The sequence below is a fragment of the Oncorhynchus masou genome, unplaced genomic scaffold (assembly GCF_036934945.1).
Source record: "Oncorhynchus masou masou isolate Uvic2021 unplaced genomic scaffold, UVic_Omas_1.1 unplaced_scaffold_2344, whole genome shotgun sequence".
NCBI classification, from domain to species: domain Eukaryota; kingdom Metazoa; phylum Chordata; class Actinopteri; order Salmoniformes; family Salmonidae; genus Oncorhynchus; species Oncorhynchus masou.
In genome coordinates, this window is record NW_027008805.1 from 1,179 (window position 1) to 19,210 (window position 18,032).

The 18,032-nt window shown below is 49.0% G+C and overlaps 1 protein-coding gene across 1 annotated transcript; it reads left to right on the forward strand.

Annotated features, from left to right (window-relative positions):
• The first annotated feature begins 972 nt into the window (after positions 1–972).
• Positions 973–17,249, forward strand: LOC135533374 (M-phase inducer phosphatase 1-like). Its single transcript, XM_064960718.1, has 7 exons — positions 973–1,024; positions 1,218–1,287; positions 1,445–1,631; positions 1,866–2,048; positions 7,033–7,194; positions 10,375–10,719; positions 17,085–17,249. Exons 1-7 carry the CDS (start codon positions 973–975, stop codon positions 17,223–17,225), a joined length of 1,140 nt encoding a protein of 379 aa, XP_064816790.1. The 3' UTR covers positions 17,226–17,249.
• The last annotated feature ends 783 nt before the right edge of the window (positions 17,250–18,032 follow it).

Here is an 18,032-nt window from a genome sequence, read left to right on the forward strand (position 1 = left end):
GTGTGGAGGTATGTAGTGTGTGGAGGTATGTTGAAGTTGGTGAAGTTGGTGGTCTTCGTATTGTGGCATTACCATTGCATCATATCATGTGGACTAACACCTGGCTGCTCTGCAGGTTAGCATATGTTCCCTATGTATTTATGACAGGGGAGACAATAGAATTCTCTGCAGCACAAACATTCCTCATTCGTGGACTTTGGAGGACCGTTTCTACAGCTGCAGCACCAGTCTGTGTTGGTCCATCTGCAGCACCAGTCTGTGTTGGTCCATCTGCAGCACCAGTCTGTGTTGGTCCATCTGCAGCACCAGTCTGTGTTGGTCCATCTGCAGCACCAGTCTGTGTTGGTCCATCTGCAGCACCAGTCTGTGTTGAACCAGGGATGTGTTGGTCCAGCTGCAGCACCAGTCTGTGTTGGTCCATCTGCAGCACCAGTCTGTGTTGAACCAGGGATGTGTTGGTCCATCTGCAGCACCAGTCTGTGTTGAACCAGGGATGTGTTGGTCCATCTGCAGCACCAGTCTGTGTTGGTCCATCTGCAGCACCAGTCTGTGTTGGTCCATCTGCAGCACCAGTCTGTGTTGAACCAGGGATGTGTTGGTCCATCTGCAGCACCAGTCTGTGTTGATCCAGGGATGTGTTGGTCCATCTGCAGCACCAGTCTGTGTTGAACCAGGGATGTGTTGGTCCATCTGCAGCACCAGTCTGTGTTGAACCAGGGATGTGTTGGTCCATCTGCAGCACCCGTCTGTGTTGGTCCATCTGCAGCACCCGTCTGTGTTGGTCCATCTGCAGCACCAGTCTGTGTTGAACCAGGGATGTGTTGGTCCATCTGCAGCACCAGTCTGTGTTGAACCAGGGATGTGTTGGTCCATCTGCAGCACCAGTCTGTGTTGAACCAGGGATGTGTTGGTCCATCTGCAGCACCAGTCTGTGTTGGTCCATCTGCAGCACCAGTCTGTGTTGAACCAGGGATGTGTTGGTCCATCTGCAGCACCAGTCTGTGTTGGTCCATCTGCAGCACCAGTCTGTGTTGAACCAGGGATGTGTTGGTCCAGCTGCAGCACCAATCTGTGTTGAACCAGGGATGTGTTGGGGCTGCGGTCCAGCTACTGCTGTGGCTATAGTGGTGGGGGCCACCAGTCATCAGACATTTGCAGGTTTTACTTTGTGTATTGCTGTCTTCACTTCCCTGCTGAAAGCTCCCTCGTCTGTGAAGATGGGCGTAACGTGACGTTTGTCCGTAGCAAGGGTTCCCCAGAGAGTGGTTACTCATCTCCACTGCTGTGGTAGGTGGCTCCATCACAAGGGTTCCCCAGAGAGTGGTTACTCATCTCCACTGCTGTGGTAGGTGGCTCCATCACAAGGGTTCCCCAGAGAGTGGTTACTCATCTCCACTGCTGTGGTAGGTGGCTCCATCACAAGGATTCACTGACATTGGAGCAGTGAGGCCTGCATCCAGCAACGTCATGAGTTACGTGACCCGCTGACCAGTGACCCGCTGACCCGTGACCCGCTGACCCGTGACCCGCTGACCAGTGACCCGCTGACCAGTGACCCGCTGACCAGTGACCCGCTGACCAGTGACCCGCTGACCAGTGACCCGCTGACCAGTGACCCTTTTTACAGTTGTGTCAGTACACTAATACAGGGGGGAGAGGGCAAACTCCACTAAACTAATTTTCAATGTATGGAATTACTTGGTAGTTACTGGATTCTGGGTAAACTTCTCCTTTAACTGTGGCTCTTATCCAGTGCGACACTGTCCGGTGTTCAGTAGGAACTATCAGCACAGTCCGTGCTAGGATGAAAACAGCAAGTGTTCACGGTAGCATCAAACTAACTTGTCCTTTGTCCTCTTCCCCAGCCGGTGGTTCGTTGTCGGCCTCGGGGTCTATTCCGCTCGCCCTCCATGCCCAGCCAGGCGAACCGCACACCTCTGAAGCGTCCCCAGGACGAGAACCCGCCGGTCAGAGTGAAGAGACGACGCAGCCTGGCAGAAACTCGTGGCACCACCATGGACCAGGATGACAGCTCTCCCAGCAATATGGTACGTACCTGCTCATAGTACTTCCTGCTTAATGTCTCCACCCCCTAGTCAACTGGTCCTGGTACTTCCTGCTCAATGTCTCCACCCCTACACAGTTGGTGAGTTTTTTTTTGAGGGGACCGATTTGAGCAAGGAGAACCACAGAATCACTAGTCTTGATGACAAAATGATTTGTTATTTGGAATGTAAAGTGATTTTCCAGTGTGTTTTTTTTTCCCTTGTCTGACTGCAATGTTTTGGATTTGTTAACTTCAGGTCCTTCAGAAAGTTTTCACACACCTCAACTTTTTCCACATTTTGTTACAAATTACAATTTAAGTAGATTTTTTTCCATCACTGGCCAACACACAATACCCCATAATGTCAGGGCTATTATGATTTTCAAAATTGTTACAAATGAATAAAAAATGAAAAGCTGAAGTATTCAGCCCCTTTGTTATGGCAAGTCTACAATCAGGAGTTAACATTTGTTTAACCAGTCAAATAATAAGTTGAATGGACTCACTCTGTGCTGAATAATAGTGTTTAACATGATTTGTGAATGACTACCTCATCTCTGTACCCCACACATACACTTATCTGTAAGTGAATTTCAAACACAGATTCAACCACCAGGGAGGTTTTCCAATGCCTCGCAAAGAAGGGCTCCGATTTGGTAGATGGGTAAAAATTAAAAAGCAGACATTGAATATCCCTTTGAGCACGATGAAGTTATTAATTTCACTTCAGATGGTGTATCAATGCACCCAGTCACTACAAAGATGCAGGCGTCCTTTCTAACTTAATTGCCGGAGTGGAAATGGCCTCATTTCACCGGGAGAGGAAATGGCAACTTTAAAACAGAGTTTAATGGCTGTGATAGGAGAACTGAGGATGGATCAACAATATTGTGGTTACTCCACAATACTAACCTAATCCACAGTAAAAAGTAGGAAGCCTGTACAGAATACATGTTTATTTATTTTTCTCTAAAATATGCATCCTGATTTGCAACAAGGCACTAAAGTAATACTGCAAAAATATGTTGCAACTCTAATAACTTTTTGTCCTGAATACAAAAGTGTTATGTTTTGGGGCAAATTCAGTACAACACATTGCTGTGTACCACTCTCCATATTTTCAAGCATGGTGGCTGCATCATGTTATGGGTATGCTTGTGTTACGAACCGGCTCGAAACAAAGGGGGAGACAACACAGAAATATAGAAATAACAAACATATTAATTAAAGTCAACTATATCCAAGTAACAAGTGTGTGTGTGTGTGTGTGTGTGTGGGGGGGGAGGATGTATACATAGATGGTGATAATGAAGGGTGTTGAGAGGTGCCAAAACAAATGAACACAAAGAAGTACCAAAATGCCACAACCAAAAACAACAGTTTGTCTGTGTGGAGAGTCAACGTGTTTATCCCGGGACACACCCGAGCCCAGGTGTGTCCCAGTTGGCTGATGACCCACCCGGCTTCGTCCACTGACACCCTATTAAGGAAAATGAGCAAAGAGAGAATTCTTCAGACCGAGTAGGAGGGTCATGACCACCTAGGACCCCGGAACACCACACCAACCAAACACAAACAATACTGCTCTGGTAAACGCTACCCAACTGCCCCAGCCAACCTCGTCCTCCCAGACCTCAGCAACCTTTGCTCACAGGAAGCAACATTTTTAATAGGAAAGAAAAAAATGGTGGACAGCAGGGAACAGAAGACCGGAGTGACTGGACAACACAGAGGACAGCAGGGAACAGAAGACCGGAGTGACTGGACAACACAGAGGACAGCAGGGAACAGAAGACCGGAGTGACTGGACAACACAGAGGACAGCAAGGAACAGAAGACCGGAGTGACTGGACAACACAGAGGACAGCAGGGAACAGAAGACCGGAGTGACTGGACAACACAGACAATGGACAGCAGGGAACAGAAGACCGGAGTGACTGGACAACACAGACAATGGACAGCAGGGAACAGAAGACCGGAGTGACTGGACAACACAGACAATGGACAGCAGGGAACAGAAGACCGGAGTGACTGGACAACACAGACAATGGACAGCAGGGAACAGAAGACCGGAGTGACTGGACAACACAGACAATGGGCAGCAGGGAACAGAAGACCGGAGTGACTGGACAACACAGACAATGGGCAGCAGGGAACAGAAGACCGGAGTGACTGGACAACACAGACAATGGGCAGCAGGGAACAGAAGACCGGAGTGACTGGACAACACAGACAATGGGCAGCAGGGAACAGAAGACCGGAGTGACTGGACAACACAGACAATGGACAGCAGGGAACAGAAGACCGGAGTGACTGGACAACACAGACAATGGGCAGCAGGGAACAGAAGACCGGAGTGACTGGACAACACAGACAATGGGCAGCAGGGAACAGAAGACCGGAGTGACTGGACAACACAGACAATGGGCAGCAGGGAACAGAAGACCGGAGTGACTGGACAACACAGACAATGGGCAGCAGGGAACAGAAGACCGGAGTGACTGGACAACACAGACAATGGGCAGCAGGGAACAGAAGACCGGAGTGACTGGACAACACAGACAATGGACAGCAGGGAACAGAAGACCGGAGTGACTGGACAACACAGACAATGGACAGCAGGGAACAGAAGACCGGAGTGACTGGACAACACAGACAATGGACAGCAGGGAACAGAAGACCGGAGTGACTGGACAACACAGACAATGGACAGCAGGGAACAGAAGACCGGAGTGACTGGACAACACAAAACAAACAGTGGATGACTCACACACCCTTGGGGACAACGTGTATAAGAACGTGTGTCCACCGATCAACGCGTTCAGGAACGGGGCACACGAGAGAGCGCGTCAGCGAGGACATTATCAGTTCCCCTGATGTGCCGCACAACGACATGGAATGCCTGGAAAAACAAACACCATCTCATTTTCCTCTGGTTAGGACACATCATAGCCCTCAAGAAGGTGAGAGGGTTATGGTCGGTGTAGACCGCAATAGGTACTACTCCCGCTCGACATACACTTTGACGTGTCGTAGCGCCCATATGAGTGCTTGGGCTTCTTTTTCCACAACTGAGTCGTTCAACTGATAAGGGTTAAACTTTTTGGAAAAGAAACGAACAGGCCTCTCAACACCGGACACATCTGCAGCAGGACCCACGTGACTGGCTTCTCCTCAAGGAGCAGCGAGCACCGGGGTTGAGGTAAGCATCTTCAAAAGCCTGTTGACAAGAGAGAAGACCAGGTGTACAACCGCCTTCACTTTCAGCAAATAGAGAAGTTTCCACAGAAACTACGCTAATAACCGATCATTTCCAAGAAGCGCATCAGTTCCTATTTAGTAGTTGGCGGTGGAAAAGCCTCAATAGCTACCACTGTAGCCCCTGCTCAACCACCTCGCCAAGGTACGTAACGGTCGCCTGAGCAAACCTCACACTTAGCCAGATTGATAGTGAGGCGACCCACATCCTGCCGGTCGAATACGGTACAGATGCTCCTCCCAAGTATCTTCATAAACTATGACATCGATAAACACCCGACCAGACTGGAGACGACCCTAATTCATAAGGCGCTGAAAAGTGACAAGTGCGTTACGCAGGCCGAAACTCATAACCAAATACTTTTTCAATATTGTGTTCTATTAAGTTTGTAGGTGTATCAGAAAACAACACTGGAAAACTCAGAATCAAACCCGACCAACTTGTCTCGCCTATCAGCAGGTAGATGAGCTTGAAGGCTATCCAAAACATCCAGTGACTGAATTTCTCAATCTTTAAATTTTTTTTTTTTTACCTTAATTTAACCAGGCAAGTCGGTTAAAAACACATTCTTATTTTCAATGACAGCCTAGGAACAGTGGGTTAACTGCCTGTTCAGGGGCAGAACGACAGATTTGTACCTTGTCAGCTCGGGGGTTTGAACTTGCAACCTTGTGGTTACTAGTCCAACGCTCTAACCACTAGGCTACCCTGCCGCCCCAATCTACCCTGCAGTACGCAATAGTTGGGACCAGGGACATCCTCTCCATGCACAGACATGACAAAAAGAAGAACCCAGCGATAAAACAGTACTGGCCTAAAGAACAGGTTTACCATCCACTGCAGACTCCCACTGAGTTTGGAAAAGAGTAATGGTCAAATGTTGCACAATCCGGGTTGTCGAAAGCTCTTGAAGACTTACCCAGAAAGACTCACAGCTGTAATCACTGCCACAGGTGACAGACATGTATTGACTCAGGGGGGTTGAATTCTTGTCTAATCAAGATACACTGAGTGGACAAAACATGAGGAACATCTGCTCTTTTCATGACAGACTGACCAGGTGAATCCAAATCACATGTTATTGGTCACAAACACATGTTTAGCAGATGTTATTGCGAATTTAAGGACATGCTTTTCCAGGTAAAATAATGATCCCTTATTGATGTTACTTGTTAAATCCACTTCAGTCAGTGTAGATGAAGGGGAGGAGACGGGATAAAGGAAGGATGTTTAAACCTTGAGGCAATTGAGACATGGATTGTGTATGTGTGTCATTCAGAGCGGGAATGGACAAGACAAAATATTTAAGTGTCTTTGAACGGGGTATGGTAGTAGGTGCCAGGCACACCAGTGTGTCAAACTGCAACGCTGCTGAGTTTTTCACGCTAAACAGTTTCCTGTGTGTTTCAAGAATGGTCCACCACCCAAAGGACATCCAGCCAACTTGACACAACTGTGGGAAGTATTGGAGTCAACATGGACCAGCATCCCTGTGGAACGCTTTCAACACCTTGTAGAGTCCATGTCCCGACGAATTGAGTCTGTTCTGAGGGCAAAAGGGGGGGAAATCCATTTTAATCCCACTTTGTAACACAATCAAACTGTGGAAAATGTCTAGGGGTGTGAACACAATCTGAAAGCTCTGTACAAACTCTGGCTGTTACTCTACATGAGCCCCTGAAATTACCCCCCCCCCCCCCTCCCCCCTCTCTCTCCCGCCATCCAGGTGTGTTCTGAGCGCCACATACAGCGCTCCAAATCATTCTGTAACCACACAGAGATTGAGAAGCTGCTGGACAAGGAGCTGATTGGAGATTTCACCAAATCCTTCGCCCTGTCTACCGTGGAGGGAAAACACCAGGACCTCAAATACATCACTCCTGAGATGGTGAGGGACAGTCACCCTTTCATTTCTTTCCCACGATAGCTTGTTCTGTCCCTTTACCTGAGTTGGTGAGGACCAGTGTTTAGCTGCCCCCCCCCCCCCCCAATGTAAAATGTTATCATATCAGCCAAAGGAGGTTGGTGGCACCTTTTAATTGGGAGGACGGGCTCGTGGTAATTGCTTGAGTGGAAGGGTATTGAATACATCACACACACACATGGTTGCCATAATAAATAAATGGCAGTCAAAAAATGAATGGTGATAAGTTTTTGAAGTGTTTGTCCTATATCTGGGAGATATAAGAGCAGCAGTTGGGGAGAGGTCATGCTGTATTTAAGATGCTGTATGGAAAAGCTACTGTGCCTTGCCTGTGGATTTCTTCACAGTTTATTTTTACAAATTGGGATTAAAAATAGATTTGTCAACGATCTACACAAAATATACTGGGTCAGTGGAAGATCATTTTTTTGGGGGATAATAACTAAAATGATCATTGCATGAGTATTCAGCCCCTTTTGTTTAGGCGAGCCAAAATTCTGTTCAGGAGTCAAATTTGGCATCTTCAATGATAGGGGTTGACATGTATTTCTTTGAATGACTACTCCTTCCTCTGTCCCACATATACACACACACACACACACACACACGTGCATACATACACACATCTATCTATACATACATACATACACATGCATGCATACATACATACATCTATCTATACATGCACATACATACATACATCTATCTATCTATACATACATCTATACATCTGTAATACATACACACATACATACATACATACACACACACACACGCGCATGCATACATACACACCTATCTATATATACATACATACACACACATACATCTATCTATACATACACACACATACATACATCTATCTATACATACACACACACACATACATACACACATACACACATCTATCTATACATACATCTATACATCTGTAATACACACACACATACACACATACATACGTCCGTCCGTAACGTCCCTCAGTTAAGTATTGCATTTCATGCACAGACTTAACGATAAAGTCCAGGGATCTTTTGAAAAGCCTCAGAAGGGCAGTGATTTGGTAGATGGGTAACAAATCAGACAGTGAATATCTCTTTATGGTCAAGTATTGTATTAAACCACCCAGACACCAAGATAGGCGACCTTATGAACTGCAGAACAGGACGGACACTGTTCAGGGAGCCATGAGGCCGTTGGTGATTTTTAAAACGTAGTTCAATGGCTGTGATGGACGGATCAACAACATTGTACTGATAGACACTGTCAGCTCAGTCACTGTCACCAATGGCCTCATGTTTCCCTGAGTACAAATATACAGAATAATAATCTTGTATACAACAAGGTACTAAACTAATACTGCAAAAAAAACACAGCAAAGGATATACTTTTTGGCCTGAAGTCAAAGCCTTTTATCTTTGGGGTAAAAAAAAATAGATTAAATATAATTTATTTTCTATCTACACACAATACCCCATAATGACAAAGCGAGAAACTGTTTTTAATTTTTTTAGAGAAAAAAAATCTTATAAAATACTTATTTTCCAGCATAATTTGCAAATAAATTCATTACAAATCCTACAATGTGATTTTCTGGATATTTTTCTTCTCATTTTGTCTGTCATAGTTGAAGTGTACCTATGATGAAAATTACAGGCCTCTCATCTTTTTAAGTGGTAGAACTTGCACAATTGGTGGCTGACTAAATACTTTTCTGCCCCACTGTGTGTGTGTCATCAGGCATCAGGCTTGAATGTTCATGCTGCTTAAAGCTCTAATCAAATCCTGTTATATTAATATGCTTTAGATTGACCTCTTGTCGAGAGGATCTAGAACTGGGACAAACATGTCTGTCTATTCCTTCTGGTGGTGTCTGTCTGTCTGTTCCTCAGAGGGTCTCTGTCTGTTCCTCAGAGGGTCTCTGTCTGTCTGTTCCTCAGAGGGTCTCTGTCTGTTCCTCAGAGGGTCTCTGTCTATTCCTCAGAGGGTCTCTGTCTGTTCCTCAGAGGGTCTCTGTCTGTTCCTCAGAGGGTCTCTGTCTGTTCCTCAGAGGGTCTCTGTCTGTTCCTCAGAGGGTCTCTGTCTGTTCCTCGGGTGGTGTCTGTCTGTTCCTCGGGTGGTGTCTGTCTGTTCCTCGGGTGGTGTCTGTCTGTTCCTCGGGTGGTGTCTGTCTGTCTGTTCCTCGGGTGGTGTCTGTCTGTCTGTTCCTCGGGTGGTGTCTGTCTGTCTGTTCCTCGGGTGGTGTCTGTCTGTCTGTTCCTCGGGTGGTGTCTGTCTGTTCCTTCTGGTGGTGTCTGTCTGTCTGTTCCTTCTGGTGGTGTCTGTCTGTCTGTTCCTCGGGTGGTGTCTGTCTGTCTGTTCCTTCTGGTGGTGTCTGTGTCTGTTCCTTCTGGTGGTGTCTGTCTGCCTGTTCCTTCTGGTGGTGTCTGTCTGTCTGTTCCTCGGGTGGTGTCTGTCTGTCTGTTCCTCGGGTGGTGTCTGTCTGTCTGTTCCTCGGGTGGTGTCTGTCTGTCTGTTCTTTCTGGTGGTGTCTGTCTGCCTGTTCCTTCTGGTGGTGTCTGTCTGCCTGTTCCTTCTGGTGGTGTCTGTCTGCCTGTTCCTTCTGGTGGTGTCTGTCTGCCTGTTCCTTCTGGTGGTGTCTGAGCGTCCAGCTGGATCCTCTATAACCTGGGACTAACCTGTCTGTTCCTCAGATGGTGTCCGCTCTGAGCGTCCAGCTGGATCCTCTATAACCTGAGACTAACCTGTCTGCTCTGAGCGTCCAGCTGGATCCTCTATAACCTGAGACTAACCTGTCTGCTCTGAGCGGCCAGCTGGATCCTCTATAACCTGTCTGTTCCTCCTCAGATGGTGTCCGCTCTGAGCGTCCAGCTGGATCCTCTATAACCTGAGACTAACCTGTCTGCTCTGAGCGGCCAGCTGGATCCTCTATAACCTGTCTGTTCCTCCTCAGATGGTGTCCGCTCTGAGCGTCCAGCTGGATCCTCTATAACCTGAGACTAACCTGTCTACTCTGAGCGGCCAGCTGGATCCTCTATAACCTGTCTGCTCTGAGCGGCCAGCTGGATCCTCTATAACCTGTCTGCTCTGAGCGGCCAGCTGGATCCTCTATAACCGGAGACTAACCTGTCTGTTCCTCCTCAGATGGTGTCCGCTCTGAGCGGCCAGCTGCATCATGTTGTCGAGAGGATCGTGGTGATTGACTGTCGCTACCCGTATGAGTTTGAGGGGGGCCACATCAAAGGAGCCCTGAACCTCTACCAGGAGGAGCAGGTAGAGGAGTACCTCCTAGGCACCCCCATCGCCCCCCTCTCCCCTGACCACAGGGTCCTCCTCGTCTTCCACTGTGAGTTTTCCTCAGAGCGAGGGCCCGGGATGTGTCGTTTCGTACGTAGGAGGGACAGGGCGATGAACGAGTACCCTAACCTGCACTACCCAGAACTCTACGTCCTCAAGGGAGGCTACCAAGAGTTCTTCCATCACTTCCGGGTAAAACACAATCATAGATGACAAAACGTTTTGATCTTTAGAATCAGAGGTGTGCTCATTGAAATGATCATTACCATGCAGCCATGTCATATTTATTTCTATAACAAAAGACACGTAGTTAGGATACAGCGTCGACGGGGCCTCAGTGTGTTAGACGCAATGTAAAAATGTCCTCTCTGGGCAGCCAGGTTGGTCTGTGACGACCGGTCTCTATGGGGTTGGTTTGGGTTGGTGAACTGAGCCTCAGAACCAGCTGGCTGAGTGCTGTCCTGAGTCTCTATGGGGTTGGTTTGGGTTGGTGAACTGAGCCTCAGAACCAGCTGGCTGAGTGCTGTCCTGAGTCTCTATGGGGTTGGTTTGGGTTGGTGAACTGAGCCTCAGAACCAGCTGGCTGAGGGGACTTCTCTCTTGTTTCATCTCTTGACATTGTAGAGCTGTGTGATGGAATGTTTTGGGGTCACTTGTTTTTAGATGGTTGTAAAATGTGATGTCTCCTTTTTTCTATATGTATGAAGTGTGGGTTTGGGTCCAATTCTGATCTACATTAGTTATTTGGAAGGTTTCTTTGTCCTTCCAACACAGTCTGCAGTACTTCGTTTGGATGTTTGTCCCTTTTGGTAAATACATTATTAGAGATTGGACCCCATACCTCACTGCCATACAGAGCAACTGGTTCTATAACTGATATGAAAATGTTGAGCCAGATTCTAATTGGAATTTCTAATTTAATGTTCCTTTGAATGGCATAGAATGCTCTTCTTGCTTTGTCTCTCAGCTCGTTCACAGCCTTGTGAAAGCTACTTGTGTTGCTGATATTTAGTCGGTTTTGGTGTGTTTTAATAGAACTGTGTCCAAATACAATTTATATTTGTCATCCTGATTTCCAGAAAAAAAAATTGAATATATTTTGGAATATATATTTTTTTAGATAAACGGTCAGAGCCCAGGTCTGACAGAACCTGTGCAGATGATTTAGGTGCTGCTGTAACTTCTCCTTAGTGGGAGACTGCAGACCCTCCTCAGTGGGAGACTGCAGACCCTCCTCAGTGGGAGACTGCAGACCCTCCTCAGTGGGAGACTGCAGACCCTCAGTGGGAGACGGCAGACCCTCCTCAGTGGGAGACGGCAGACCCTCCTCAGTGGGAGACTGCAGACCCTCCTTAGTGGGAGACTGCAGACCCTCCTCAGTGGGAGACTGCAGACCCTCCTCAGTGGGAGACTGCAGACCCTCCTCGGTGGGAGACTGCAGACCCTCCTCGGTGGGAGACGGCAGACCCTCCTCGGTGGGAGACTGCAGACCCTCCTCGGTGGGAGACTGCAGACCCTCCTCGGTGGGAGACTGCAGACCCTCCTCAGTGGGAGACTGCAGACCCTCCTCAGTGGGAGACTGCAGACCCTCCTCAGTGGGAGACGGCAGCACCAGGTCATCTGTCTACAGCAGACCCTCCTTAGTGGGAGACAGCAGACCCTCCTTAGTGGGAGACTGCAGACCCTCCTTAGTGGGAGACTGCAGACCCTCCTTAGTGGGAGACAGCAGACCCTCCTCAGTGGGAGACGGCAGACCCTCCTTAGTGGGAGACAGTAGCACCAGGTCATCTGTCTACAGCAGACCCTCCTCGGTGGGAGACGGCAGACCCTCCTCGGTGGGAGACGGCAGACCCTCCTCGGTGGGAGACGGCAGCACCAGGTCATCTGTCTACAGCAGACCCGCCTCAGTGGGAGACGGCAGACCCTCCTCAGTGGGAGACGGCAGACCCTCCTCAGTGGGAGACGGCAGACCCTCCTCAGTGGGAGACGGCAGACCCTCCTCAGTGGGAGACGGCAGACCCTCCTCAGTGGGAGACGGCAGACCCTCCTCAGTGGGAGACGGCAGACCCTCCTCAGTGGGAGACGGCAGACCCTCCTCAGTGGGAGACGGCAGACCCTCCTCAGTGGGAGACTGCAGCACCAGGTCATCTGTCTACAGCAGACCCTCCTTAGTGGGAGACGGCAGACCCTCGGTGGGAGACGGCAGACCCTCCTCGGTGGGAGACGGCAGACCCTCCTCGGTGGGAGACGGCAGACCCTCCTCGGTGGGAGACGGCAGCACCAGGTCATCTGTCTACAGCAGACCCTCCTCAGTGGGAGACGGCAGACCCTCCTCAGTGGGAGACGGCAGACCCTCCTCGGTGGGAGACGGCAGCACCAGGTCATCTGTCTACAGCAGACCCTCCTCAGTGGGAGACGGCAGACCCTCCTTAGTGGGAGACGGCAGACCCTCCTCAGTGGGAGACGGCAGCACCAGGTCATCTGTCTACAGCAGACCCTCCTCAGTGGGAGACGGCAGACCCTCCTTAGTGGGAGACGGCAGACCCTCCTCAGTGGGAGACGGCAGACCCTCCTCAGTGGGAGACGGCAGACCCTCCTTAGTGGGAGACGGCAGACCCTCCTCAGTGGGAGACGGCAGCACCAGGTCATCTGTCTACAGCAGACCCTCCTTAGTGGGAGACAGCAGACCCTCCTTAGTGGGAGACGGCAGACCCTCCTTAGTGAGAGACGGCAGAGCCTCCTCAGTGGGAGACGGCAGACCCTCCTCAGTGGGAGACGGCAGACCCTCCTCAGTGGGAGACGGCAGACCCTCCTCAGTGGGAGACGGCAGACCCTCCTCAGTGGGAGACGGCAGACCCTCCTCAGTGGGAGACGGCAGCACCAGGTCATCTGTCTACAGCAGACCCTCCTCAGTGGGAGACGGCAGACCCTCCTCAGTGGGAGACGGCAGACCCTCCTCAGTGGGAGACGGCAGCACCAGGTCATCTGTCTACAGCAGACCCTCCTCAGTGGGAGACGGCAGACCCTCCTCAGTGGGAGACGGCAGACCCTCCTCAGTGGGAGACGGCAGACCCTCCTCAGTGGGAGACTGCAGACCCTCCCTAGGAGACAGCACCACCAGGTCATCTGTCTACAGCAGACAGGATCAATACTGGAGGAGGCAGGTGGGAGGAGGGAGGGAACTGGTCTGTCTGCCCAATATAAAGGATCAATACTGGAGGAGGATAAAGATAGCATCGATAGGAAAGTAATCCAGTTTCTTTGAGGACCAGGATGTTGCCAGCTGGGCCATACAGATTGTAAAATAGTTGGGACGAGGTTTTTGATGCACCGATTCCATGGTACAGGGTATGGGTTGTTTTATATGTCAACGCAAGATTCAAGACTTCGTGCTTTTAAGCTAAAATTATTTTATAGAATTCTTGCCACCAACAAAATGTTGAATATTTGGGGCATAAAATCATCAAAGCTCTGCAGATGTTGTTGTGAGGATACAGAATCAATAGACCATTTATTTTGGTATTGACCTCAGGTAGTCTGGTTCTGGTCTTAGGTTCAGGGATGCCTGAAAATGCAGAACATTGATCTAAAATTCACCCTATAAATAGTACTGTTAGATCTGGAGAGACCGGGTCAGTCAATTACTAATATACTAATACTCTTAGTTAAAGTATTGATCTGGAGAGACCGGGTCAGTCAGTTACTAATATACTAATACTCTTAGTTAAAGTATTGATCTGGAGAGACCGGGTCAGTCAGTTACTAATATACTAATACTCTTAGTTAAAGTATTGATGTTAGGAGATCTGGAGAGACCTGGTCAGTCAATTACTAATATACTAATACTCTTAGTTAAAGTATTGATCTGGAGAGACCGGGTCAGTCAGTTACTAATATACTAATACTCTTAGTAAAAGTATTGATCTGGAGAGACCGGGTCAGTCAGTTACTAATATACTAATACTCTTAGTAAAAGTATTGATCTGGAGAGACCGGGTCAGTCAATTACTAATATATTAATACTCTTAGTAAAAGTATTGATCTTCAACAGGCAATCTGTAGATTCTATTCGATAGATTGGCAGGTTGATTGGTCTGTCAGTCTCTGTCCCTCAACTTATGGCAGGCAGCAATGTAGTGCGCTGCCAACCCACAGCTCTCTGCGTCCTCCCCAACAGGACAGGTAGCCTATCCTCATCAGAGAGGTCTTTGAAACCTTGAATAAGGGTTTCAAATTTGGGGAAATGACAGTCTCTAATTGTAAATTTGACATTTTGTCAGGAAATGCAGCTCTGTCTCAGGTTCTGCTGTGGTGCAGTGGTTGCACGCCCTTTCCTCTACAGGGAGCCAGGTTCTGCTGTGGTGCAGTGGTTGGACAGCCTTTCCTCTACAGGGAGCCAGGTTCTGCTGTGGTGCAGTGGTTGCACAGCCTTTCCTCTACAGGAAGCCAGGTTCTGCTGTTGTGCAGTGGTTGCACAGCCTTTCCTCTACAGGGGAGCCAGGTTCTGCTGTGGTGCAGTGGTTGGACAGCCTTTCCTCTACAGGGAGCCAGGTTCTGCTGTGGTGCAGTGGTTGGACAGCCTTTCCTCTACAGGGAGCCAGGTTCTGCTGTGGTGCAGTGGTTGGACAGCCTTTCCTCTACAGGGAGCCAGGTTCTGCTGTGGTGCAGTGGTTGCACGCCCTTTCCTCTACAGGGAGCCAGGTTCTGCTGTGGTGCAGTGGTTGGACAGCCTTTCCTCTACAGGGAGCCAGGTTCTGCTGTGGTGCAGTGGTTGCACGCCCTTTCCTCTACATGAAGTCATGTTTTCATGTGTCTACCCTTCTCGATGGAAAGCCTTTGCTCACTGAGTCTGTGCTTCTCATCACTAATCATGGTCAAATAGTTAGCCACGGTGTACTGTCAATTTAGAGCCAGACAGCACTGCGTTGTTTGTTTCCCAATAACTAATGTAGTTTTGTTTTGACTGTGTTGTAATTTGTTTTATTCTGATTGATTGGATGTTCTGGTCCTGAGGCTTCAGTGTGTTAGTAGAACAGGTTAGTGAACTCAGCCCCAGGACCAGCTGGATGAGGGGACTGAGGCTTCAGTGTGTTAGTAGAACAGGTTAGTGAACTCAGCCCCAGGACCAGCTGGATGAGGGGACTGAGGCTTCAGTGTGTTAGTAGAACAGGTTAGTGAACTCAGGACCAGCTGGATGAGGGGACTGAGGCTTCAGTGTGTTATTAGAACAGGTTAGTGAACTCAGCCCCAGGACCAGCTGGATGAGGGGACTGAGGCTTCAGTGTGTTAGTAGAACGGGTTAGTGAACTCAGCCCCAGGACCAGCTGGATGAGGGGACTGAGGCTTCAGTGTGTTAGGAGAACAGGTTAGTGAACTCAGCCCCAGGACCAGCTGGATGAGGGGACTGAGGCTTCAGTGTGTTAGTAGAACAGGTTTGTGAACTCAGCCCCAGGTCCAGCTGGATGAGGGGACTGAGGCTTCAGTGTGTTATTAGAACAGGTTAGTGAACTCAGCCCCAGGACCAGCTGGATGAGGGGACTGAGGCTTCAGTGTGTTAGTAGAACAGGTTAGTGAACTCAGCCCCAGGACCAGCTGGATGAGGGGACTGAGGCTTCAGTGTGTTAGTAGACAGGTTAGTGAACTCAGCCCCAGGACCAGCTGGATGAGGGGACTGAGGCTTCAATGTGTTAGTAGAACAGGTTAGTGAACTCAGCCCCAGGTCCAGCTGGATGAGGGGACTGAGGCTTCAGTGTGTTAGTAGAACAGGTTAGTGAACTCAGCCCCAGGACCAGCTGGATGAGGGGACTGAGACCTCAGTGTGTTAGTAGAACAGGTTAGTGAACTCAGCCCCAGGACCAGCTGGATGAGGGGACTGAGGCTTCAGTGTGTTAGTAGAACAGGTTAGTGAACTCAGCCCCAGGACCAGCTGGATGAGGGGACTGAGGCTTCAGTGTGTTAGGAGAACAGGTTAGTGAACTCAGCCCCAGGACCAGCTGGATGAGGGGACTGAGGCTTCAGTGTGTTAGTAGAACAGGTTAGTGAACTCAGCCCCAGGACCAGCTGGATGAGGGGACTGATGTTTCAGTGCGTTAGTAGAACAGGTTTGTGAACTCAGGACCAGCTGGATGTGGGGACTTTGCTCAGCTCTTGGCATTGCAGGGATTGGGAATGATAAGTGAAGGGGTCACTGTATTTGAGATGTTTTTATTATCTGTGGATATTGGCCTAATTCTGCCCTGCAGGGTTTCAATTGGGTGAAATCTTGTTTTGTAAGTGGACCCCACACCTCACTGCCATAATGTGCAATTGGTTCAATAATGCATTCAATTAGTTTTAGCCAAATTGTAATAGGTATTTCAATTCGAATGTGTTTTCTAATTGCTTAGAATTCCCTGCGTGCTTTCTTTCTCTGTTCATTCACTGCCTCATTAAGGTGACCAGTTAGAATAAATGAGTTTATCTCAATTCACTTCACTTTATTGGCCTGATGTAACAATGTACATATTGCCAAAGCTGGCTGGCTGTATGCATGTTGTAACTGGTCTCTCTCTGTGTAGATGCGGTGTGAGCCCCAGGGGTACCGGCCCATGCACCACCAGGACTTTAAAGAGGACCTGAGGAAGTTCAGACTGAAGAGCAGTACCTGGGCCGGGGAGCGCAGCAAGAGAGACCAGTACAGCAGACTGAAGAAGTTGTAACCCTACTGCCCCCCCTGTAACCCTACTGCCCCCCCTGTAACCCTACTGCCCCCCCCCCTGTAACCCTACTGCCCCCCCCCTGTAACCCTACTGCCCCCCTGTAACCCTACTGCCCCCCCTGTAACCCTACTGCCCCCCCTGTAACCCTACTGCCCCCCCCTGTAACCCTGCTGCAACCCCCGTAACCCTGCTGCCCCTCTGTAACCCTACTGCAACCCCCGTAACCCTACTGCAACCCCCGTAACCCTACTGCCCCCTGTAACCCTACTGCCCCCCTGTAACCCTACTGCCTCCCTGTAACCCTACAGCAACCCTACTGCCCCCTGTAACCCTACTGCAACCCTGTAACCCTACTGCCTCCCTGTAACCCTACAGCAACCCTACTGCCCACCTGTAACCCTACAGCAACCCTACTGCCCCCCTACTGTAACCCTACTGCCCCCCTACTGTAACCCTACTGCCCCCCTGTAACCCTACTGCCCCCCTGTAACCCTACTGCCCCCTGTAACCCTACTGCCCCCTGTAACCCTACTGCCCCCCCTGTAACCCTACTGCCCCGGGGGGTTGTGACATATATTAGTAGGGCTATATACACCACAGCTAAGGGAAGATGTAGAAATGTTTTCATGTCTACATTTGTTTTAAACACTTTTATTCTATCAAAAAACTTAATGCATTTAAATTATATTATTTGAGCTAAACATATATGAATAAAAACATTAAGAATACTCTTTTGAAAGTTCATTACTGTCCCCAATACAACAAAAACACTACTTAAATACTGTTATTTTGTCTGAAATATTTAAT

What these genes read in the sequence shown, in the direction of transcription:
- LOC135533374 (XM_064960718.1), top strand. Translation starts at nt 973, where the DNA reads ATGTGTTGGTCCATCTGCAGCACCAGTCTGTGTTGGTCCATCTGCAGC. An exon ending in TTGGTCCATCTGCAGCACCA is followed by an intron (nt 1,025 to 1,217) that starts GTCTGTGTTGAA and finishes TCGTCTGTGAAG; the next exon opens with ATGGGCGTAACGTGACGTTT. An exon ending in AATACATCACTCCTGAGATG is followed by an intron (nt 7,195 to 10,374) that starts GTGAGGGACAGT and finishes GTTCCTCCTCAG; the next exon opens with ATGGTGTCCGCTCTGAGCGG.